At 37.0% G+C, this 21,655-nt stretch overlaps 1 protein-coding gene across 2 annotated transcripts in view; it reads right to left on the minus strand.

Moving 5' to 3' along the window:
- The window catches only part of spon1 (spondin 1), a 426,626-nt gene that overhangs the window by 225,997 nt on the left and 178,974 nt on the right, over positions 1 to 21,655 (minus strand). For both annotated transcript variants that reach the window (XM_062967755.1, XM_062967754.1), the window contains exon 6: positions 20,852 to 21,000. In XM_062967755.1, the coding sequence (XP_062823825.1) occupies positions 20,852 to 21,000 (149 nt within the window). The remainder of the gene's footprint in view (positions 1 to 20,851; positions 21,001 to 21,655) is intronic.

Genomic DNA, 21,655 nt, shown 5'->3' on the forward strand with positions numbered 1-21,655 from the left:
TGTCCCTTGTGATCTTCTCCAACTCTATGATTTTATGATCCTACTTACAAGCTCTATATCCAGCATTTTGCAGCATCTGTGAGCAATGTAATGCCATCACAGGTACAACTCATTGAACTGGATGTAACCTTGAATAGAAAGCACATATTCTGCATTGTACAAAAATGCCCAATATCCTTTGCAGACAGATCTTGGGGTGTGTAAGACACCAAAAGGACTCTAGTCATTGTAATGAGTAACAGAAGCAGTGATATTTGAAAACTACCTTTCCAGGCTTTGATCTCAACCAATCCAAACCAATAAGTACAATTCAGCCATCTATTAACCCCATGAAATAAATGGGGCACATCCTTTATAGTACTTGTACTGCTATAGATTCAATAAAGTGTATCAAATATCTTCATATGTAAAATTACTTCCTGAGCAAAGAAATCTATCATATCGGGAAAAGGGGTCCTGGATCCTATTATTTGCCAGGTTGTTTCCTCTATGCTTTTGTTTTCCTTCCTTCTCATACACATTTAGCTTTATTTCATACAGCCAATGGGTTTATATTGAATATGAGTAAGGACATTTGTTCAGATACATTAGCTTTGTTGGGATATTCACTGAACTTGCAGGGATAGGGGACATATGTATTCAGATGTGCATCAGAAGTTATATGGTAAAAGACAGAAGCCCAATAATGCTTCAGGTACTGATGCAACATTGAGGAATGGGGAAAGATACACTTGGTGAAGAAGGGCTTTGTAGAAACATTTTAACTCTTCCTCATTTATGTCGATCTGATCCACTACCCAATATTCAGTATAGAAAAGGGTGGGTATTTGTTTCTGTGAGGTGGTGAAGCGATTGAAAGTCATACTTCTTAGATTACCTATCCAAGGTGCTGAATTCCCCCCCCCCCAAATCCCCTCACCCTATACACAGTTCAGAACCTCAGACAACTCTTTAAAAGTTTGGACTAATTCTGAAAACAGATTAATTAGCCAATTGACATAGAAGCCACTAGCAGCCAAATACAACCCTATTTAATATTCCACCACTCTGAAGAAATGCCTAGCACATCAATATAACTAGATACATCCTTGTTACTCAGTGTTATCAAATATGCTTTTAACATAGTAAAAGCTCTGTTTGGCACATCTCTAGGGGAACAAACAACAACAATGTAGTTGTTGCATAAAATAAATTAATTTCTTGTTTGTTGCACATTCTGAGAGTCAAGTACTCATTAAGATTTACAACTATTTTGTCAAGTTGGGCAGTATTTTCAAAGCACCTAGACCAGTGTTTCCTAACATTTTTTTGACCATGTTCCATCTAAGCTTCTCTAAAATCCTCGTGACCCTTCCCCATGACATGTAATTGTTTTTATTCAAAGAGTGAACTCCTATTCACGTGGAGGAAGCCTCTTTTTTAGCAATTTGATGGTACACTTAGTTGTAAAGATACACAGGCAGTGAAGCTAGGTGCAAAACTTCAACATGTGGGTTTTCTGATATAATGGTAGACATAATTTATTGATGGTTAATGATGTGTCAATGCATATTCTTTCTATGCTCATCATCTATCTAAAAAGATGCAATTATATTAAGTATCCAGCAAGGTATCAGGAAAAATTCACAGGAATGGAATGGAGTGAGATTTCGATGCTCGAACCTAATGAATATTTTTTATGCTAATGAAAGCACTTTGTGTTTGATAAAGCTAAGTAATGAAATAGAAAACTATTACATGGGCAGTTGTAATATTTGAGCCACAATTCATCTCAGCAATCTGCATCAAATTTATGGCAACTTAAGTGACCAACTTCATTTTGTGTATTTGGTGAGAATATGTGAATATGTTACCTGATTGTAATTTTCTAGTGTCCAATAATCTTTTTTTCATGCAAAAAAAAAAATCGACTTACCTATATATTCTTTCATAGATTTTTTTGCTACATTCATGTGAAGAACAAAAAGACATTTTCTATATTTTGTATGGCTTGTTATGGTAAAAGAACACTGAAAGGAGTGGGGGTGTTTGGAATGAAAATTGTCTCACTTTTCTGTACTTATACACTCTCTAGTTAACTCTATGCTCTCACCACTCCTCTCTATTAGCAGGATTTCCCTCTTTCCACTGTCAAAATGCAATGTTAATAACTCATTCTCAAATTAACCCCCTGAAATGCTGAGTGTGACCCAGGCTAAAAAAACAATGCTTAACAATTCACAGAACATTGACCTATAGGGGTAATTTCTCCAGGACAAAATTAAATATATCTAGTGCTTTAACATTTTATATTTTGTGTGTTTGGACTCATAATAATGAGCACATTAGTCTAGTGATGCTAGTGGTACATTATTCCAAACTTCAGTGAATATCTTGTAATTGTGTGTTGATTAGATAATCAACAAAGTGAAGTTCAGAACCTTTCTACAAAGTTGCAATTTCTTCAAAAGCACATGGAAAGTTGTAGTATCTTAAATTCCTTAATGAGCAACTGAACATTTTGGCCATAATAATGTTGGCCATCATAACTATGCCAGCATTGGTAATATCTGCATAGCTAGTGGTAGTACAGCAGGGCCAAAGATGACAAGGACTACAAAGAAGGTACAGCAGTGAGGCAAAAAAAATGTCTTTCTGGGATATGGCATGGAAGCTTTCATATTGAAGAAGGCTTCCTCTGCAATTCCTGGCTTCTGCTATGACCAATGTTCCAAAAAATGCCTTAGTATTTGAAGAGAATTCTAAACAAACTTTTCATACTATACAGGGTGTGTATTACTACTAGAATGGAAAATTGAATTTTATTTATATTTCTTCTATATATATTCTTAAGATATACAGGTTGTGCCATATAGTATTTAAATGAAACAAACCTTCATTGGTAGGTCTATGGGGTATTTAGTTGTCCTCCTGAACATATATTTTTTAATCTACACCTTGCTAGCTTTCCTTCCTGATAGTTCTTTCCTTCTCAGTTGATTAAAGTTGCTAACATAGTTTTTTTTATCTCACACACATGCACACACACCCCTTCATTTTTTCTTATCAGTAACTAGTGTGACAAGCCTTTGATTCCTCTCTAGGGAGGGAAAAATATTTGAATACATTTGGAAAATGGTTGAAAAACATGTTATTCAATTTATTGAGAAGTTTGGATCTTATAGTGTGCAAAATTCAAGTGTGGTTATTTTGCATGTAAGACAATATTTTTGCACACGAAACAGCAATTTTGAAATAAAAAATAATATTTCTATGTAGAAATATTAATTCTTGCACTATATTTTTGTATATAAAACCCAATCTGCATAAAATTCATATTTGTATATAAAACAGCATTTTGCACAGAAATTATTATTTTTGTATTGAAATGTTATTCCCATGCAGAAAATGCTGAGGGGTTTTGTTTTGTTTTTTTGCACAAAACAATCATTTGTGAGCTTTCTGCAGAGTAAGTCTAGAACTGCAAATAGCCTTTGAAAACTACATCCTATTTGAAAAATTATAATGGCGAGGAAATTGCTGAAATTACTTGTTGCTACCTTGGAAAAGTAACTTAGGGAAGAATTTCCTTCATTCTCTCTTTCTTCTCCTTTCCCTGTGACCATAAACCAGGCATCCATACTGAGCATTTGGTATATGGAGTAGACTCAAAAACATGCTATATGCCAAAACAGGACTCAACAACCTGCACAAGGAGACAGGTTCCTCTTTTGAAATATGAAGACTGAATATCCTTCTTTTGCACAATCCAGACTCAAAGCGAGAATAGGTTTCCCTTTATCACAATATACTGCTCCAAAGACTATCTTTCAAGTGTTTCCTTTGATGCTTAAGTCCCAGACATAGAGTGGAAGACATCTTTCAGTTACCTGAAGAAAGAACCTACCTATGTTTCCTTTATAGCTGATCTATGCTATGCGGTGCAAATGATATGGTAACAATTTCTATTTTTACCAAGGGTCTGATGAACTGGCCGTTAAACAGCAGAACAGAACCCACTGGCAAAACATATTTTCTCTTTGCCAGCAGCCCGAATGTACTACAAATTTACTCCAGAAAGATAAAGGATGCTCTTTTTGCTTATCATTGGGGGAGGCTTATGTAGGGGATAATAACATGAGTCTCACTATGAGAGTAGAAATCTGCTAACACAAAGTTGTAGCTGTTGCTTTGTGTTTCAAGCAAACTCTGACTTGTGGTGATACATCAATAGGGGGGGGGGGGGAGCCAAAATGAGGTTTGTTATTGCATTCCTCTAAGGCTGAGAGTGACTTACCCAAGGATATTCAGAGGTTTTCCATGGATGAGTGAGAATTGGCATCATGGTTTTTCAGAATTCTTGTCCAACATTCAAACTACTACACCACTCCATCTCTCAATAAGATTTAGTCAGAGAAAAATTGCCGCTGACTTTATCAACCTCTTCACACAGGGCTAAAATTGGTGAGATGTGCCAGTTTAGCTCGGGTCACCCACGAAGCCCGCCGGCTCCCATCAAATGATGCCGGCAAGGCTCCATGGGTGAAAGAGGATGGAGCTGGTGCATGCTGCCATTATGGCAACACAGAATGCTTCCTGTTTTGCTTTTAGAATTAATGGGAGAAAGTCGCACACTCCATGTGCACTCTATGCTTCCACCCATGGGATGAAGGATATCTGCAGTGGGTTGATGGGCACTGGATTCCCCACACTCCCCAACGATGTAAGACATCATGGGACAACTCCAGCGGAAATGTGACAAGGTCATAAGGATGAGAGAGGATGTGATTGCCCCATAGTTACTCAGTGAATTTCCATTACTGAGCAGGAATTCAAACTCTGGTCTTCTGAACTCTCAGGTCAACACTCAAACAACCACATTCAATTGTCCCCAACTAAAGGCATCTTCAACTGCCATAGACTGTGTTGTAAATTGCTGATTTTAGTGTTATTTGTTCAGATGCACATATTATTGCTTATTCCCCAGCATCATTCTTCACAAGAAAAAAAAAAATGAAAGGACAGTGTTTGCTATATCAAATGTCACTTCCATTCTTTGCCAATTTCTCTTTGGAACAATACAAAAATAAAATAAAAAGTTCAGACTTTCTTAAGTGTAGATTCCAAATGATTAGCTGTTTTCCCAGTCAGAACATAAACTATTTATTACTGGTTGCATATACATAGTGAAAATGTATTCAGAGGCCTTTAATTATAAAGACTACAATAACCACTGAACCAATTTTGAGTTTATTGATTGGAAGATGCAATTGCTCTGTCTGACACAATAAAACACAAGAAACAAAGGTGATGTCTTTTTGTTTTGTTATTCCCATTCACAACAGAGAGAAAAGAAGTTTGCCATGAACATAATTTGGCTCTTTCTGTTATTGGCATTAGATTAAGAAATAAAGGACAAAGTACAGAGTCACCCTTTGAAGAAAAGAAAAGAAAATTACCAGATAAGCTGGTACACAATGGGAAATGCCAGCTGTTATTACCATGAAGGAAATGTTTTGTTTTAGGGAGATAGCTCTTTTCAAAATGAAGGCTATGGTTTGATCTTTTTTGGCATGGTATTTCCTCACCCCAAGAAATAGAATGAGATAAGAATACCTGGTGCTGTGAATAATAGTGTATTTTGTTAACACAACTTTTGCATGAATATTTCTGAATATGTTGTGTTCTCCCACAAAACATGGCAATAAACCAATATGAGGATGGAAAAAGAGGAGGCAGCTGAAGAGAAGAAAGAATGGTTTTTAAATGAAGGTGCAGGAGGGAAAACATACAATGGGAATTATTGGAAATGGACACAACTGCAACTTTCTAAAGAATCATTTATTAAGGCTATATTTGCACAAGACAGCAAAATGTTTCTCTGAGTCTCTATTATGATCTTCCACCATTTTCACCACATGTAACTGTTCTTTATATAGGTTAGTCCTCAGGGGAAAAATCACAAAACGTGTAAATGCCTTGTGGTAGCCTTGTGATCCCTTGTGAAAGTCAAGTTCAGTATGTGAAAAGGGGTCTCCACTGAACCTTTCTCACCAATTTGTTTTCACAACAAGCCACATTTTTCAAGTCCAATTATCACAGGGACAGAAAATGAGGTGAAATCTTCTGAACAGGGGCACAGACAGCAAAACAAACACCACTATGCTATCCAAAGGTAGATAGACAGATGAGAGATAGATAGATAGATAGATAGATAGATAGATAGAGCTGGAGTTACATTTAAAAATGTACCTCTTCCGACTTACAAACAAATTCAACTTAAGAACAAACTTACAGAACCTATCTTGTTCGTAACTTGGGGACTGCCTGTACAGTAGAATGAGGATTGCTGTAGAGATTGGTGTTTTGAAATAATTGGCAAAGTGTCCTCTTTTTTTTTGCTTTTCAAAATATGATAATCTTATCCTGAACCCCTACACTGCCCAGGACATTCTGAGAGACATCATCCAAAAAGTACACTTTTACAGTTCCCAGTAAGAAGAAAGACTTTCACCCAACTTTTTGTCAGTAGGATAAATGAAAGAATAACTATGTGGTGCTCATTACATGGGCATGTTGATTTTGCAATCCAGTAAGGATAAATAACTGTAAACCTTTCTTTTAATGGAGTAGTTGCAGAGCAGAGTCAATATTGGCTCCACAAGAACATCATGCCAATTCACAGTTTCACTGATTACTATGCAGCAACATCACCTTCTTATTGCTGCTAATTTAACTCATTCCTAATTCTTCCTTCCTGTGGTCAATACAGGTTACAAACTTGAGAAACAGCAGCTGTCTTTCTCCAATGATTTGAGCCATTACAGGTAAGCGGTCTGGAGTGCTGCACCAGGATGCTAAAATATGAGTTCCCATCTTGCTCCTGGAATATATGACTCTTTCCTGCTTTCCTAATATTTTCCTGAAGTACTATCATGGTGTAATGGTTTAAGCATTGGACTACAACTCTGCAAACAGGGTTTGAATCCCTGCTTGGCCATGGAAATCCATTGGGTGTTCTTGAGTAAGTCGCCTTCTTTCAGCATCGGAGGAAGGGAAAGGCAAATCCCACTCTGAGAAAATATTGCCAAGAAAACCCAATGATAGGCTTAATAGTCACGATAAATTGGAAATGACTGGAAGGCACACAACAACAACAATACCAACATTTGTTGGTATTTGTTCTGAACAAGTAATTTAATAATAGTGGTATTCTTCAATTAACCACTGTACATTGGAAATTGTGAAGTAATTAATCAATTCAATAGATATTCTTGTTAAGGGTACAGAGCCCCCACTCAGCAGCAGAGTGAGAGTATCCTATAATATTTGTAGTAACAAATTGCCCACCTAGTTCAAATCCAGTTCAAAGTAGATAATGTAGATGATCTGATTTGATAATTTGGATTATAGGGCAGTGTAGAAGGGCCTCAGTTTACTTCTAATTTGTAAGATGTTTTAGTCTAGTGGAGTAATTTGGAGTCTGTGCAGCTAAGAATGATGTTTCAGATTCAGGGCCCTTTCACACTATGCAGTCACAGCAACAAGACTCTACTGCCACAGTTCTATCCTATGGAATTCTGAGATTCGTAGTTAAGTGAAGGGATATTTATCATTCTCTTCCAGAGAGGTTTATTTCCTCATAAGTCTAAAAACTCAAACATTCCATAGGATAGAACCATGGCAATTAAAGTGGAATCATAGTGGTATAATGGTGTAGTATGAGAAGGAACTGAAGATCCATGGTTCTAAGAACTGAGACTGGATTTACATTACCCTATATACCAGGATTTGATCCCAGATTATCTGCTTATCCCAGATTATCTGGCAGTGTGAACTCAGGCCCCTTCTACATTGCCATATAATCCAGATTATTAAATCAGATAATCCACATTATCTACTTTGAACTAGATTATATGAGTCTATACTACTTTATAATCCAGTTCAAAGCATATATTTTGGATTTGATATGGCAGTGTAGAATGGCCCTCATATAATCCAGTTCAAAGCAGAGCATCTGGAATCAGATCCTGGGATATAGAGCAGTGTAGATCCAGCCTGAAAAGGGCTCTTGCTAAGGCACAGTAGAGTCATTGATTGCTGGAATAGCTGACATTGGAGCTGACCTAAACCAGTTTACTGCCTGAGGACACAGAGTTCTATCTACAGAACATGAATGGACTGTAAGATGAATGCAATAGGCATTACATGGGTCAAGGCCCTCTACTACACTTTACGTTGGCAAGAAAGTGGAGGGGGGACAAGTAGTGTGACACACACAGTTCTACCCTACAAGGTAGGGTAGAAATGTTGTGGTGCTTGTGGGGGTGGGGAATAGCTGGCAGTCTGTCTCCTTTTCCCAGTATTTGTTGCCTGAAGAATTTGCCTCTCTGCCAAATTTACATGGCCAGTCATAACAGAAACCGGCTTACAATAAAGCAGCATTTCAGCCTTATGCTTGTTCATGGCACACATTTTGTGCTACAAACCAGCCCACCTTGCCTCCCCCCCTTCCCCCCTTCCCTAACTAGGTAATTTCCTTAGCATGCCCATTGTTTTCCAATGCACTCGTCTCTATTGTGACAAAAAGGGAAAGCTGTTAGAAATCAGAAAGTTATGTCTATAAATGCAATGGCACAATAACTGAGGTTAGTAGAGGTCTCCTGTGTGAAAATGAGATTGTTTTAGGAACATGTCACACTTTAAAATGGAGATGCGCTGGGATTTCTAATCTACATTTCCTCCCTTTCTTACAGTGTGATTATAAATTACACTCACGGTATTCCATCTCGAATTCCACAGCTGCTTTCTGCCAAATGGATTTTGCTTCCAATTAATTTTAAATAATTCAGATTTGCTTGAAAACAAAAGGTAAACTGAACAGAAAGGCTTTGCAGATGAGAAGTGTCAAGATATACTCACTTCCAAGATTTCTTTACCAGACTTTCTTTGTGTGTAAGTGAAAACCACAAAAATGAAGCTCATTAATTAACCTAATATATGTATCAGAAATCTGTTTGTGCTGTAGCCTCCAGTCCATAGTTGCCAAGAAAAGTTTAATAAGAAATGTGGTTTGACATGCTGATTCCTCCCAAATAAAACAACACAGCATGAAGCCAAGTTCACAGTGCACATGATTGTCCATGTAAAAACATCCTATTGGGAAAGAGCTCAGTTCCTAACAAGGGCCAAGTCTGTCAACGAGAAGAGGTGATGATCCATTTTTCAATTTCATAGCCTTTCACATCCCACAGGTCTCCAATCAAAACGTAATTGTGAACCCTTCACCTCCACACACTGATTAAAAGCTGATTAAAATCAGGCATAAACCTTTCTCACTTTTAGAAGGCAAGTTATGAAAATAAAATACGCACTTTTATTTACAGAACTGCTGTAGCTATTTAAAAACAGATCTTTCCTCCAGAATGAGGTTGCAACACAATTAAATGGAAGTAAATAAGAATTTAGACTTTCTTGATTACTTGAGGAAATCTAAAATTGAATGTGTTGGTAGGAAATATCTCTAAGCCCTCTTTTTGGAGGTTACATCCCTCTTTGAGAGTTTCGACAACTCCCTGAAGCCTATCTTATACATGCAACTCCACCTCATAGCATCTATTTTAAAAGTAAAGTGTCTGCGTTGAAAGGAAATAGTTCTTGATTCAAAGACTCCAGGTGGCAGGTATTTATTTACCTACTTACAGTCTCCCAATCTCAAACAATTAGTTACTTACAGGAGGACATACAACACAGATTGGAAGATGGGCATTGCTATGAACCCAGATGTCAACTCCTTCCATATATCTATTCAGGAAATGTCATCACAGGACCTAATCACATCAACCAAAATGTTAGAGACACTTTCTGTTGCTCATCCTTTAATGTAATATATACTATCCTCCGTCAAAAATGCCCTTCAGCCTTCTACATTGAGCAAACAGGGCAGTATCTGTGTCAGAGGATAAATGGACATAAATCAGACATTAGGAACAAGAATACACAAAATTGTTCCATTGCAGAAAACTTCAATCTTTCTGGGCATTCTATTTCTGACCTCAGGGCACCTATCCTTGAACAAAAAGAAAACTACAAAGGAAGATTGGAAAGAGAAAAATAAAACAGAACAAATCCATAAACTCCAATCCATCAATGCTGGGCTAAACAGAGACAATGATTTTCTGACACACAACACATATTATAGGACTAGTTAGTCAGCCTTATGTGGGCCTCCTTGATCAGTTTATCCTATCTTTTTTCTGGCTGCTACCCAGCATTACACAATAATTATATTAGTCCCTCCACCATTCATGGTTAGCCATTCATCTTGGTTAAGGGAAATCTTTCTTCCTTCATTTGTCCCGATTGAACTTGTTACTTTATCACTGCACTCACAAGTTTTGCATTTCGACGACTATTCACACCCAGTCTGTCTATACAGATCTGTTCCTAGGCACTTCACTCCATGAACCTGAGAAAGTAGACTTGAGGTGTATCAACACTGTAGAACGAATGCAGTTTGATCCCACTGACTGTCATGCCCGAGTATTATGGGATCATGGGAGATGTAGTTTGGAAAAGACATGACTGTGATGGCCACGTGCTCAGATGGAGCACTGTGGCTGGCTAGGAGCTGCAGTGGTGACATGGAGGATAAGATGTATTCTACCAATACTGTATTGGTAGTGAGTTGTATGAGTTGATCCTTGGAGTCCCTTCTAATGCTATATTTCTATAACTCAACAAGCTGATACACAAACCCATGGAAAGCATAACATCACCAGGACTTACTGCACTATGTTCTCAATCTGTACAGTTACCACAATATACTACCTACCAAAATAACCATAGAAATAGGGAAATATGTTTATTTGAAATCAGCTCTACTGACATACAATAAAATGTACTCTGCCAATACTGCAGAATTTGGGGCCAGAATTTCTTATTACAGTAGAGTCTCACTTATCCAACACTCACTTATCCAACGTTCTGGATTATCCAACGCATTTTTGTAGTCAATGTTTTCAATATATCATGATATTTTGATGCTAAATTCATAAATGCAGTAATTACTACATAGCATTAATGTGTAATGAACTACTTTTTCTGTCAAATTTGTTGTATAACATGATGTTTTGGTGCTTAATTTGTAAAATCATAACCTATTTTGATGTTTAGTAGGCTCTTTCTTAATCTCTCCTTATTATCCAACATATTCGCTTATCCAACGTTCTGCCGGCCCGTTTATGTTGGATAAGTGAGACTCTACTGTACTTGAAAGCTGTCCATTACTGGGGAACACCTAGGAACACATTGTTACAAAACACAAGACATGCATGACTTCACTCATATACACACATAGCCTGCTGACAAACACCCTATAGAACGTGGTCAGAGTAAAAAAAAAAAGCTGTAGGCACAGTGACCACAATGAAAGGAAGAACGTAGCCAGTTGTCGAAAGATGCCTGCTTGCTTAGAAGTCTGTTTTCAATGACTCCCTTTCTAATATCCTTCTATCTGCAGACAAAAATCTATTTATTTCAAAAACCAGTTAAAGAGCAGTTGTTTTTTAAGGTGGCTAAGGGTGCAGTATTGATTTAAACTGAACTCTTTTAATTGCTTTCTATTCTTTTAATTGTTTTTTCATCCTTTAAAGTGTAGATTTAAATTGACTGGTTCAATTAAATTAGTTGAATTCCTTTCTGATGTTCACTTTTTATATTTTTTAAAAAATTGTAAATTGCCTTGAATCCCATGTTTGAAGCAAATCTCTTCCTCCTCCCCCTCCCCCTCCTTTTCTTCTTTCTGCTACTACTACCACCACCACAACCATTACTACTACTCCATTTGTCTTCAATTAAAATGCAATTTTCAACCTTTTAATAGAGTAATCTTGGTAAAGGTGGACTAAACTAATGTAATGAACTAGCAAGATAGCTGTAAAAGTATTGGCAGCTGGTTTTGTTTAAATTAGGCAATAAAAAGATATTAGCTCTGCAAAAGACTTGCTTCTACTGGAGATGAAAAGCTCTGTAACTGGTTTATTAATATGGGTTAACATATATACCTTAATATTCGGGTCTTTCTAGTAAGCTAAAGGGACCATCACAAAGAGGGACTACACTTCAAATCTGTCCATGCTTTCTTACCTCTATCTCTTTATATAGAGACCCGACCTTCTTCCCAGACTGGGACTCAGGGTAGCTTACAAAAGACAGAAGGAACAATAAAAGTACATGCCATTACTGTTTTTTTAAAGTTCATATTAAAACAGTATTACACTAATATTACTAAAATGGTACAGCACCTTTAGAAGTGCTTTCCTTCTTAACAATTTATTCCTAAAAAACAATGAAAAGAACAATTTTTCTTAGGCACTAAGCACTCTTGTATTTGACTCCCTGCCTAATCCCAATGTACCACTAAAGACTGACAGACATCATTCCAAAAACTGTCCTACTGCCCTCTGTGGAGCTCAAAATATGAATATTGGGAAAACTAGAAATCAAAAATATCTTATTTTGATTTTTTTTCTTTCCAATTCCAAGTCCAAAATTTTCTAAAGTGCTGAATAAGGCTATTCTTATCTTACTAAGCCACTGAGAAAGCCCTCTCCTGAAAACTGTAGTCAAGGTAGCCTCATACAGGAAGATACTGTCCACAACATCATCTGACATCAGTCAGAAGCACACAAATCAATTTCAGCATATTTTTCAGATATCACCTAACACCGTGTTCCCATGCTTGCCTAGGAGAAAGCCACTATGAGTTCAGTGGGATTTCCACCCATAAGGCCCACTATGGGTGGGTTTCACCACCCTACCTGGAAAGTGAAAAATTAAAAATAACTGAAACCGCCTAAAGGTTTAGAGCAGGCATTGACAAACTTTGGCATTCCAACCAGCCCATACCTGGTTTAGAGAGTTGGGTTTTTGTTTTTTTGCTTTATTTTGTTTTTGGAACCTGGGCTGCAGTTGTGCTAACACAGTTCAGTGTACACGAGACATTGGAGGTGGTCTTCTAAGGACTCCATTTTACATTTGTATTTCAATTCTAACACTTTTGATTAACAAGAGAGTTTACAGAAAAAAGTCATATTGAGAATGACATGATGTCTGCATAGTTGCTTGAATGCTATCTTATGAAGAACCTTGGATCTGTATTTATCATATGATAAGTCTCAAATGGTCTCTGCATTGAATTGCTTGCCGAAAGTACCTGGCACACTTACATGAAAAATTCCTAGTACAAATTCTTCCATTATGTGTTTTTAAACTGCTGAAGCCTTATGGAAATGAAATACTGACAGCAGTAACAACTGTGAGTTTAGCATTTGCCTCAATGGAACAGAAATTGCTAAGATACAGAATTTGGCAAATAGAGTTATATATATATACACACACACAAAGATTTTCTAATTTTAAAACATTGGCTAGCATTCAATTTCCAACTAGATTAAATTCTAAGATGTTTTCTGCAACAATGCTGCACTCACTTTCATAAATATAGTTCCTACTGTAATCAACAAAGTTCCATAAGGTAACCCAATGAGTTTTTAAATGTCAATGTTGCACCTGTTACTCTGTGAATGCAAGCCAAAAACAGAGAAAACATTTCAAAGAACACTTATGTTTTCTGAGAAAGAAAGATAATTTGGAATCGCAGTATCCCTTTTCATAAACTCCTTTGTCAAATATTAAATTTATAAATCTTGCAGTGATAAAGCATGCAAAGGGTCAATTCATATTTCATGTAAATAATGTTCATGCAAAAAACACACAATTATTTCTATTGTTTTATTTATTTTCAGTGTTTCACTTTTCTCCCAAAACTGGGATTGGGAGTCATTTACAATTGAGAATAATACAATTAAAATGTACCAAAGTAAAGATTAAAATAGAATTAAATTATTTTTTTCATTTTTTTTTTTATTTGCAGTCTGTATTCTGATTATATAGCTTACAAGAAAATGCTTCCAGAAATGTCAAAGAAAGATTAGGCTAAATTAGTTGAAATTAAACTATTTCAAGAATTAAACTATTTAATTATAAGAATTAAAATATTAACAATTTAAAAACAATTTAAATGTCTAGTTAAAAATAAAGTACAACTTAGAAAGATAAAAGCTATTAAAATAGTTCTATTTAAAATATTACAGCATCTCCTAGCTTATTTTTCCCCATCTCTTTTAAATTAGAATACCAAAAGAAGACAATTTGGAAAGATTCAGGTGTAGATCTATACATTAAATACAATTCTTGAATTTTGCTCAGTATCAACCTGTTCCTTAATCCCTCCTCATCCTCATGCCAATATTTCCACCTTAAAATACAGGATCTCAGGAATCCTAACCTGCCCACTCTTTGTCTACTCTGCTGACTTTTAATGTAATTATGCTGGAAAGGTGTAATTAATTGTTCAACAATACAGACACATACAGACGCATGTCAGGAGGGGGACAAATGAAAGCTTCTGCACTTGCTAATTGGAATGTTACAGTAGGTATTTAAAAACTAATCATAATCTGTTACTGTCCTAGAGTTTTCAAGGAAAAGCCATTTACACAAAAAAGGTTGCTATAATAGTTATTTACAAGCTGTAAACACACAGAATACTAATTCCTGGAAGTTGACTTACTCAATTCACTTATTGGACAAAATTCAAGCATAGCTGATAAGGCAATCAATAGCTGCTGCAAAGTATGAGGTGACCTTCAGTTATTTATTTACTTCTATAAAGCATAGTGGAATGCCCAACCTCATAAGAGTGGAAGTGGCTTGTGTAACAGGGATTCCTTGCTTTTTCCCACCATAAAGTCCCCTACTTCCACATCTGTGCTGGAGATTGCTTGAAAACTCCTTAGAAGATATGGAGGGTACATGGTAGCAGGAAGTAGAGAATACAACCCTCACTTCACTGATGGAAAGAAATCCGTAAGCAGGAATTTTAATGCTATACTACACTTAATCATTTAATGAATAACTATCAGGCTGGTTCTACACTGCCGGTTCTACACTACAGCTCAAAGTGCAATGAATGACAGTGTAGATCCAGCCTATACCTATTCATCTTAGGGTTACTATAAGACAGAAAAAAAGTGAAGGCATACAATTATAACAGCAATCATCACTACAATGTCTCTACAAAGGAAGCTCAGAGTAAGAAACAACACTATCTCCATATACATTACATGACTTTGGTATAGTTGTGACATAATAAATAAAAACTGACTGAAGCAGTGAAACAAATTTCTCCATTTTTCATGATTTTACTAAAAAACAAACTTTAGTTCTGGAAGCCATTGGAGACGAGGGAAGTAGAGATCAACATCTTCATATGGATTTATTTGTTCATTTAAGAAAGAAAAAAACTTATTATTGTAATGGTTTGTGTCACACAGAAACTCACACCATTTTTAACAAAAAAAGTGTCCAATTTAAATTTTGAATATAATGATTTTTAAATGATCAGTCTGCTTGGAGTAGAAAGATCTTCAAAAATCATTAATTATATTTAGTGTAAAAAAGAGGCGGCCTGGAGATGAAAGTGAAACACTTCTAATGCTATCACTTTGATATTATCTTTCTCATTCAAAATTGAATATATATTCTACTGAACTGTATTCTGGCATTTCACCCACTTTTTCTTTATCTAACACTCCCACTTCCTCTTGAAACTTTCTATTTCAGAAATCTAAAGTGAGGGTCAAGTTATTGCTAAGTCACCTGTAGTTTTCCCAAGAATTGTCCACCCTCCCTTTTAAAAACTAAATGGATTAGGGTTATAGATGTCTGCATTTTAGTTTTCTGAGAACTGTCAAACCACACAAAGAATAAGTGAGATAAAAAGTGCTGGATGTGACCTCTTACATTCCTCAACTTTTTTTCTTCAGCCGCAGATGCTCAAAAGCTAAATTTCAAACATCTAACTAGGAGATATGGTTAGATCTCTGGAGCTGGTATTGACCTACTTTTCTATTTAGCTATTGACAGTTATCTGAAGCATATGAACAGAATATTTTAAGCTGTGGTTATATAAATGAAATTCTGAAAGCCTAACCTTTTTGGGAGGTAGACATCAACCTTCACCAATCTAGTGCTCTCCAAAGGTTTCACATTTTAGTTCCTATGATGCTCATCAATTCCTGTCACATTTTGTGGGACATATGGAAGTTGTAGTAAAAACCATAGATGGGAATCTGATTGGCGAAGACTGGAAAAGCCTTCAAAAATGTACATTTTAGTGGGAGGAGAGGTAAATTAAAAAAAAATACATTGCTGGAAATATCTGGGTGCATCCACTGATGCATCACAAACAGCTAAGGAAACCTCAATGTACTGCTTTCTGTTCATATTTTAAAGTAATTCCAAGAAGCAATGAGCTGTAGTCTGTAGCAGAGAGCAACATGTCAAAGTAGTCATAAGACCCAGTGTAAAAATGAAATAAAAATCTTCAACATTTACCAAGTCTCTGAATTTCTCACAAATCAGAGAGAAACTAGACTGAAAATTGTACAAAATTCATTTGGTTTCACAGTAGCTTAAACTCCTGGAAAACATACTTCGTATTTATTTTTGTAAACTGAAAAATTTAGTCCTTTGACTAATTTCCTTTGAATGAGTAAAGATTTAAATCCCTGTTTGACTATCAACTGCAGTTCTGGCCCAATCTACTTGTCCGAACGCATCTCCTCCTATGAGCCAGGAAGATCCCTAAGGTCATCTGGTGAGGCCCTGCTCTCGGTCCCGCCTGCCTCACAGGCACGGCTGGTGGGGACGAGGGACAGGGCCTTCTCGGTGGTGGCTCCCCAGCTGTGGAACACCCTCCCCAGAGAAATACGGCAAGCCCCAACCCTTTTGAGTTTTAGAAAAGCCCTGAAAACATGGCTATGTGCCCAGGCTTTCGAAGATTAAATGATAAAGACAACCCAGACTGATTTACGGCTACAGCACGAGGATTTTGGAGGAATGGATTTTAATCATATGTTTGATATCTTTATATTGTTTTAATTGTTTTATTGGATTTTTATTGCTGTTTTAATTATGTGTAGGCATCGAATTGTTGCCAATTTTGTACGCCGCCCTGAGTCCCTTCGGGTGAGAAGGGCGGGATATGAATGTTGGAAATAAATAAATAAATAAATAAATTTTCCTCACTTCCCCTTTTCCAGTACTGAGTTTGTTCCCTACCATTTCTGCCTCTATTTATTTAAAAGTTCTTTCTTTTTAAAAAGAAAATGGTGTGAAAGTGAACAGATTTTGTTCAGTGGGAGGATGCATTTTTCCTAATGTGCAAATTCTTGTATGCATTTTGGCTTAATATAAACATCTTTGAATGCACTGTTTTCTAATACAGGTTTGAGCAACCTAGGAGACTGTTCCTACCTGAAAAAAATAAGTATATAGTAAGATGCCCTGGGACCACAAAAACTTTATTTGCAGTCTCACTTGCCCATCTCCAGAGAAATATTGTCTCTTGGAAGTAGGGTTAGCAAACTGAAAGTTGGAAAAGTCTGAAAGCTGGTTGGTTGACATACAACCACAAAACAAGCAATAACAACTAAAATTTCCCCTTCTACACAGCCATTAACTGCGATAACCCTAGAATGAAAAGTGAGAGATGCCATCAGCAGAACACAGGAATAAAGGGAGGCAAGCACTGATAAAGAAGCAAGATGAGGAAAAGGGAAGGGGAAAGGTGAGGGACAGGTAAAAGATGCAGCAGCAGAGTGAAAGGGTGAATAAGAGAGGGAGATATTCAGAACTGCACATGGACAGAGTCATGTATCTTATATGACTAATATATAGCAGACACTTTCCCTCCCTCTGCAGCCTACTACATGTGCAAGTTAACTTCTACTGATGGTTGAAAATCCCTCCCACTAGTTTTTAGCCCTGTGAAGACTGAGATGGATGAGTGGAGGATCCCAGCACCACCATGAACTTTATTTTTGTATTTTCCAGTTATGGCCTATTCAGCACCCATTATACACCTGTAGGAAATGAAAGAACTCACATGAGAAGAACAGTATCTCCCTCTAATGGGCAAGCTTTGCCCTCTGGGCATACACATATGATTCTTGCTTAGCAAAGCAGACTTGGTTAAGACCAGGAGATTTCAATTATTCATTTATTTCACATTTGATATATGAAAACGAATCCCCATTTAAATTCATGCCGGAAAGTATTAGCTCAGGACACATTTAGCACAAAACCTTAGTATTGCCTGAGGGAATACTCTTGGATACAAACCTTCTGCTGCTTGAATCACAGACAGAACCCTTCTTGAAGATAAGAAAAGCTACATACGCATGTCAAATATTAGAATTTAGCCTGGGGAGGGGAGACATTGAGCAGTGCCTTCAACTGCCATATGCATTGTTCCATTTTTCCATTTCAGTGACGGATTCTGCAGCCCTTATTTTTATTTTTCTACAGCACAGTGATATACTTTCTTGATGTCTCTCTTTATTTCTGGCATTAAAATATGCATAAAGAGCCATTCCTGAAGGTAGTCTTTTTACACATGAGAGATTTTATTTTGCTATCCAGAAAAAGGGACATACAGTAGAGCTCCGGTAATCCGACATAAATGGGTGGACCGAATGTCAGATAATAGGGAGGTACTATTATCCCTCCCAGCAAGCTGGGTGCTTGGCGAAGGGAAGAGGCTCTTCCCTCCGCCAAGTGCCCGGTTTAGAAAAGCCCGGTGTGTGCTTGCTGCTTAGCAACATGCACCGGGATTCTCCAAAGTACCGGGCACTTGGCGAAGGGAAGAGAAGCTGGGTGCTTGCCAGAAGGGAAAGTCTGCGCCAGCCGTGTCTCATCCCTCCAGCAAGCACCCTGGACCATGCGGCCTGGCCTGCCGTGTCAGATAATATGGTATGTCAGATAACCGAAAGTCGGATAACCAGAACTCTACTGTAGTTCTTAACAAAAACAATAGACTTTTGCCCTCTTGACAATGATGATGATATAGCTTAAGCTCATCTTTTCCCTACCACACTTTGAGATGAAAGAATTTACCAAATGTGTCTCCCATTAATATTATTAATGGAATAATTATTAATTATTAATGGAATTATTAATTATTATTAATTATTAGTAAAGGTAAAGGTTTTCCCCTGACATTGTCTAGTCATGTCTGACTCTGGGGGGTTGGTGCTCATCTCTATTTCTAAAACAAAGAGCCAGCATTGTCTGTAGAAGACACCTCCAAGGTCATGTGGCCGGCATGAGTGAATTGAGTGCCATTACCTTCCCGCCGGAGCAATACCTATTGATCTACTCATATTTGCATGTTTTGATCTGCTAGGTTGGCAGGGCAGAAACTAGGGCCAACAGCAGGATCTCACCCCGCTCCTCAGATTCGAACCACCAGCATTTCAGTCAGCAAGTTCAATAGCTCACGGTTTAGCCTGCTGAGCCATCAGGGGTTCCCGATGATGATGATGGTGATTATGATTATTATTATTGTGTTTATTTATATTCCACTTTTTCTCTCCACAAGGAGACTCAAAGCAGTTGATTAGTATGCATAAAAAATGAGACCTGGTATATAAGCAATCCTCAATCACAGCATGGAATGAACTTAAAAGAAATGCAGTCTGCAAGCTTCTCAAACTGAAAGCATGAGTTTAAAGTAATAATGGGAGCCAAGCTTATAAAAACTGCCCAGACCTAATCATTTAACAGAATTCCAGTTCATAATGCTTCTCCTTTCAAATTAGGTAAAACTGAGACAAGCTTGGAAAGGTTTCTTAAAGATCTACAAATCCCAGAGTTTTTATTTGGAAGCAAGGGGAACAACTTTCAAAATTCCAAAGCCAACATTTATACCCCTTCCATAGATTCAATGGATCTAATCTGGTTAGACTAATAACTGAATTTAACACAAGATTTATAATACAAAAAAATAACTTTTCCAAGCTCTGGAGCTGTGACTGAAATCTCCATTAAGAAAACATGTAAAATATTTAAATACAAGCCTCACCCCTTGCTCACCAATTCATCAGGGACTGAACTAATCATCTTGTCAACATTTTCAATGTCATCAACTTTAAGTAACCCAACAATAAGAGAAGGTTCCAGTTCAGACATCATCAATATAAATTTTTCTCACTGGTGTACCAGCATACAGCTACTACACCTTCCATTTTCTCTAAAAGAACATGACTAATTTGGCTCTTTTACCACATATAAAAATTTATTTCCACATACAGTCATTCTTCTGTAGTTAACATTATATGTTAGAAGAAACTTATTCAAGAGTTTAAGGCTGAGATATTGATTTTTTCCCCCCAGAATCACGTTTGTATGACTAGAAGTATTTAAGATCTTTTTGTAGAACTCATAGACCACACCCAACATTGCACTTTTATTTCCACTCAGAAATCTGACTTCAATTCAATGCAGGAAGGTGAAAAGTGTGGGAATTCATGTGCTATACTAATTTCCAGCTGCATATTTTGCAAATGGTACGGCACAATTACACAGTAAGCCTCCATTGATCTCAGAAGCTTTAGATCATTTACAGATGCTGTACACCACCTGCATATTAAGTTATCATTGATTTCAATGAAAATGAAATGTTAAGGATGCTATGCAGAAAATTCCCAAGTCACATCTACTGACAAAGTCTATGGTTCAATGTTTCATTAAGAAAGGAGTGAATCAAATGTGGCCTTTAGTGAATGTTTAATTAGAGGACTAAATCTCAAAATCATTATTCAGGAAAATTTTAACTGGCTTTGTTAAGGTTTGCTAAAACAGAGACTGAGAATCAGAATACCAAAAGCTTTCAAATCTGTTTCATTAAAAGTTTTCATGCAAGACATGGGTTTTTAAAAATTTTAATTGACTGAATTGCAATTACCTGTTGCCGAATTTCTTCTTCCATTTTTACAGGTGATCCCAGCTCTGCAACTTGCTTAACTCCTTCACTTGCGTATCCCCCATATTCCCAAAGCACATAGTTCTTTGAATGAGATCCACCGATGATCGCAGACCAGTGATTTGCTCGTCCTTTACCAAAAAAGATAAAGAATCTGTTAAATGTTATGCCACAAGGTATAATTTACTGCCTTTGCTTCTGTAGGACTATTTTCCACTGAAAACTGACATTGTGGTTTCATTTCTATTTATAGGCCATCTTCTGAACGTTCACCTTGGGAAATGGTTGGATGGTTGGATTGATGTTAATTTCTACTGATAGCAGTCTTATTTAAAGATTATCCTTTTGGGTGTTTCAATCAACTAATTCTCTTCCACTGCATTTTTATTGAAACAACTTTACAAATGGCAAAGGAGGGCAATCAGAAAAAAGAGGGAGAAGGTACACTAGGCTTGAGCGTATTTTAGAATTAGATCGGAACTCGAATCTGATTTAGACATACAAAGGTGAGGTCAGAGGCATGCAGGAAACATGGGGGAGGGTGGAATTTGAATCATCAATTTTTTTTGTTTTTGAAATGTTCTGTAACGTTCAGATGTCTCCCTAGGTCAGTTTAATTGCCACTATAACCATTAAGCAACTTTGGTAAAACTAAGGGAACTTAAAGTGCTTGTAAAATCTCATTCTTTTGGCCACAGTTTTGCCGGCACCACCAGAATGGAGGCAATGGGCATGGCTAATCACAGCCATCTTAACTGTGGTCTGGGAAGGCCAGGCCCCCAATGG

The sequence above is a fragment of the Anolis carolinensis genome, chromosome 1 (genome assembly GCF_035594765.1).
Source record: "Anolis carolinensis isolate JA03-04 chromosome 1, rAnoCar3.1.pri, whole genome shotgun sequence".
NCBI lineage: Eukaryota > Metazoa > Chordata > Lepidosauria > Squamata > Dactyloidae > Anolis > Anolis carolinensis.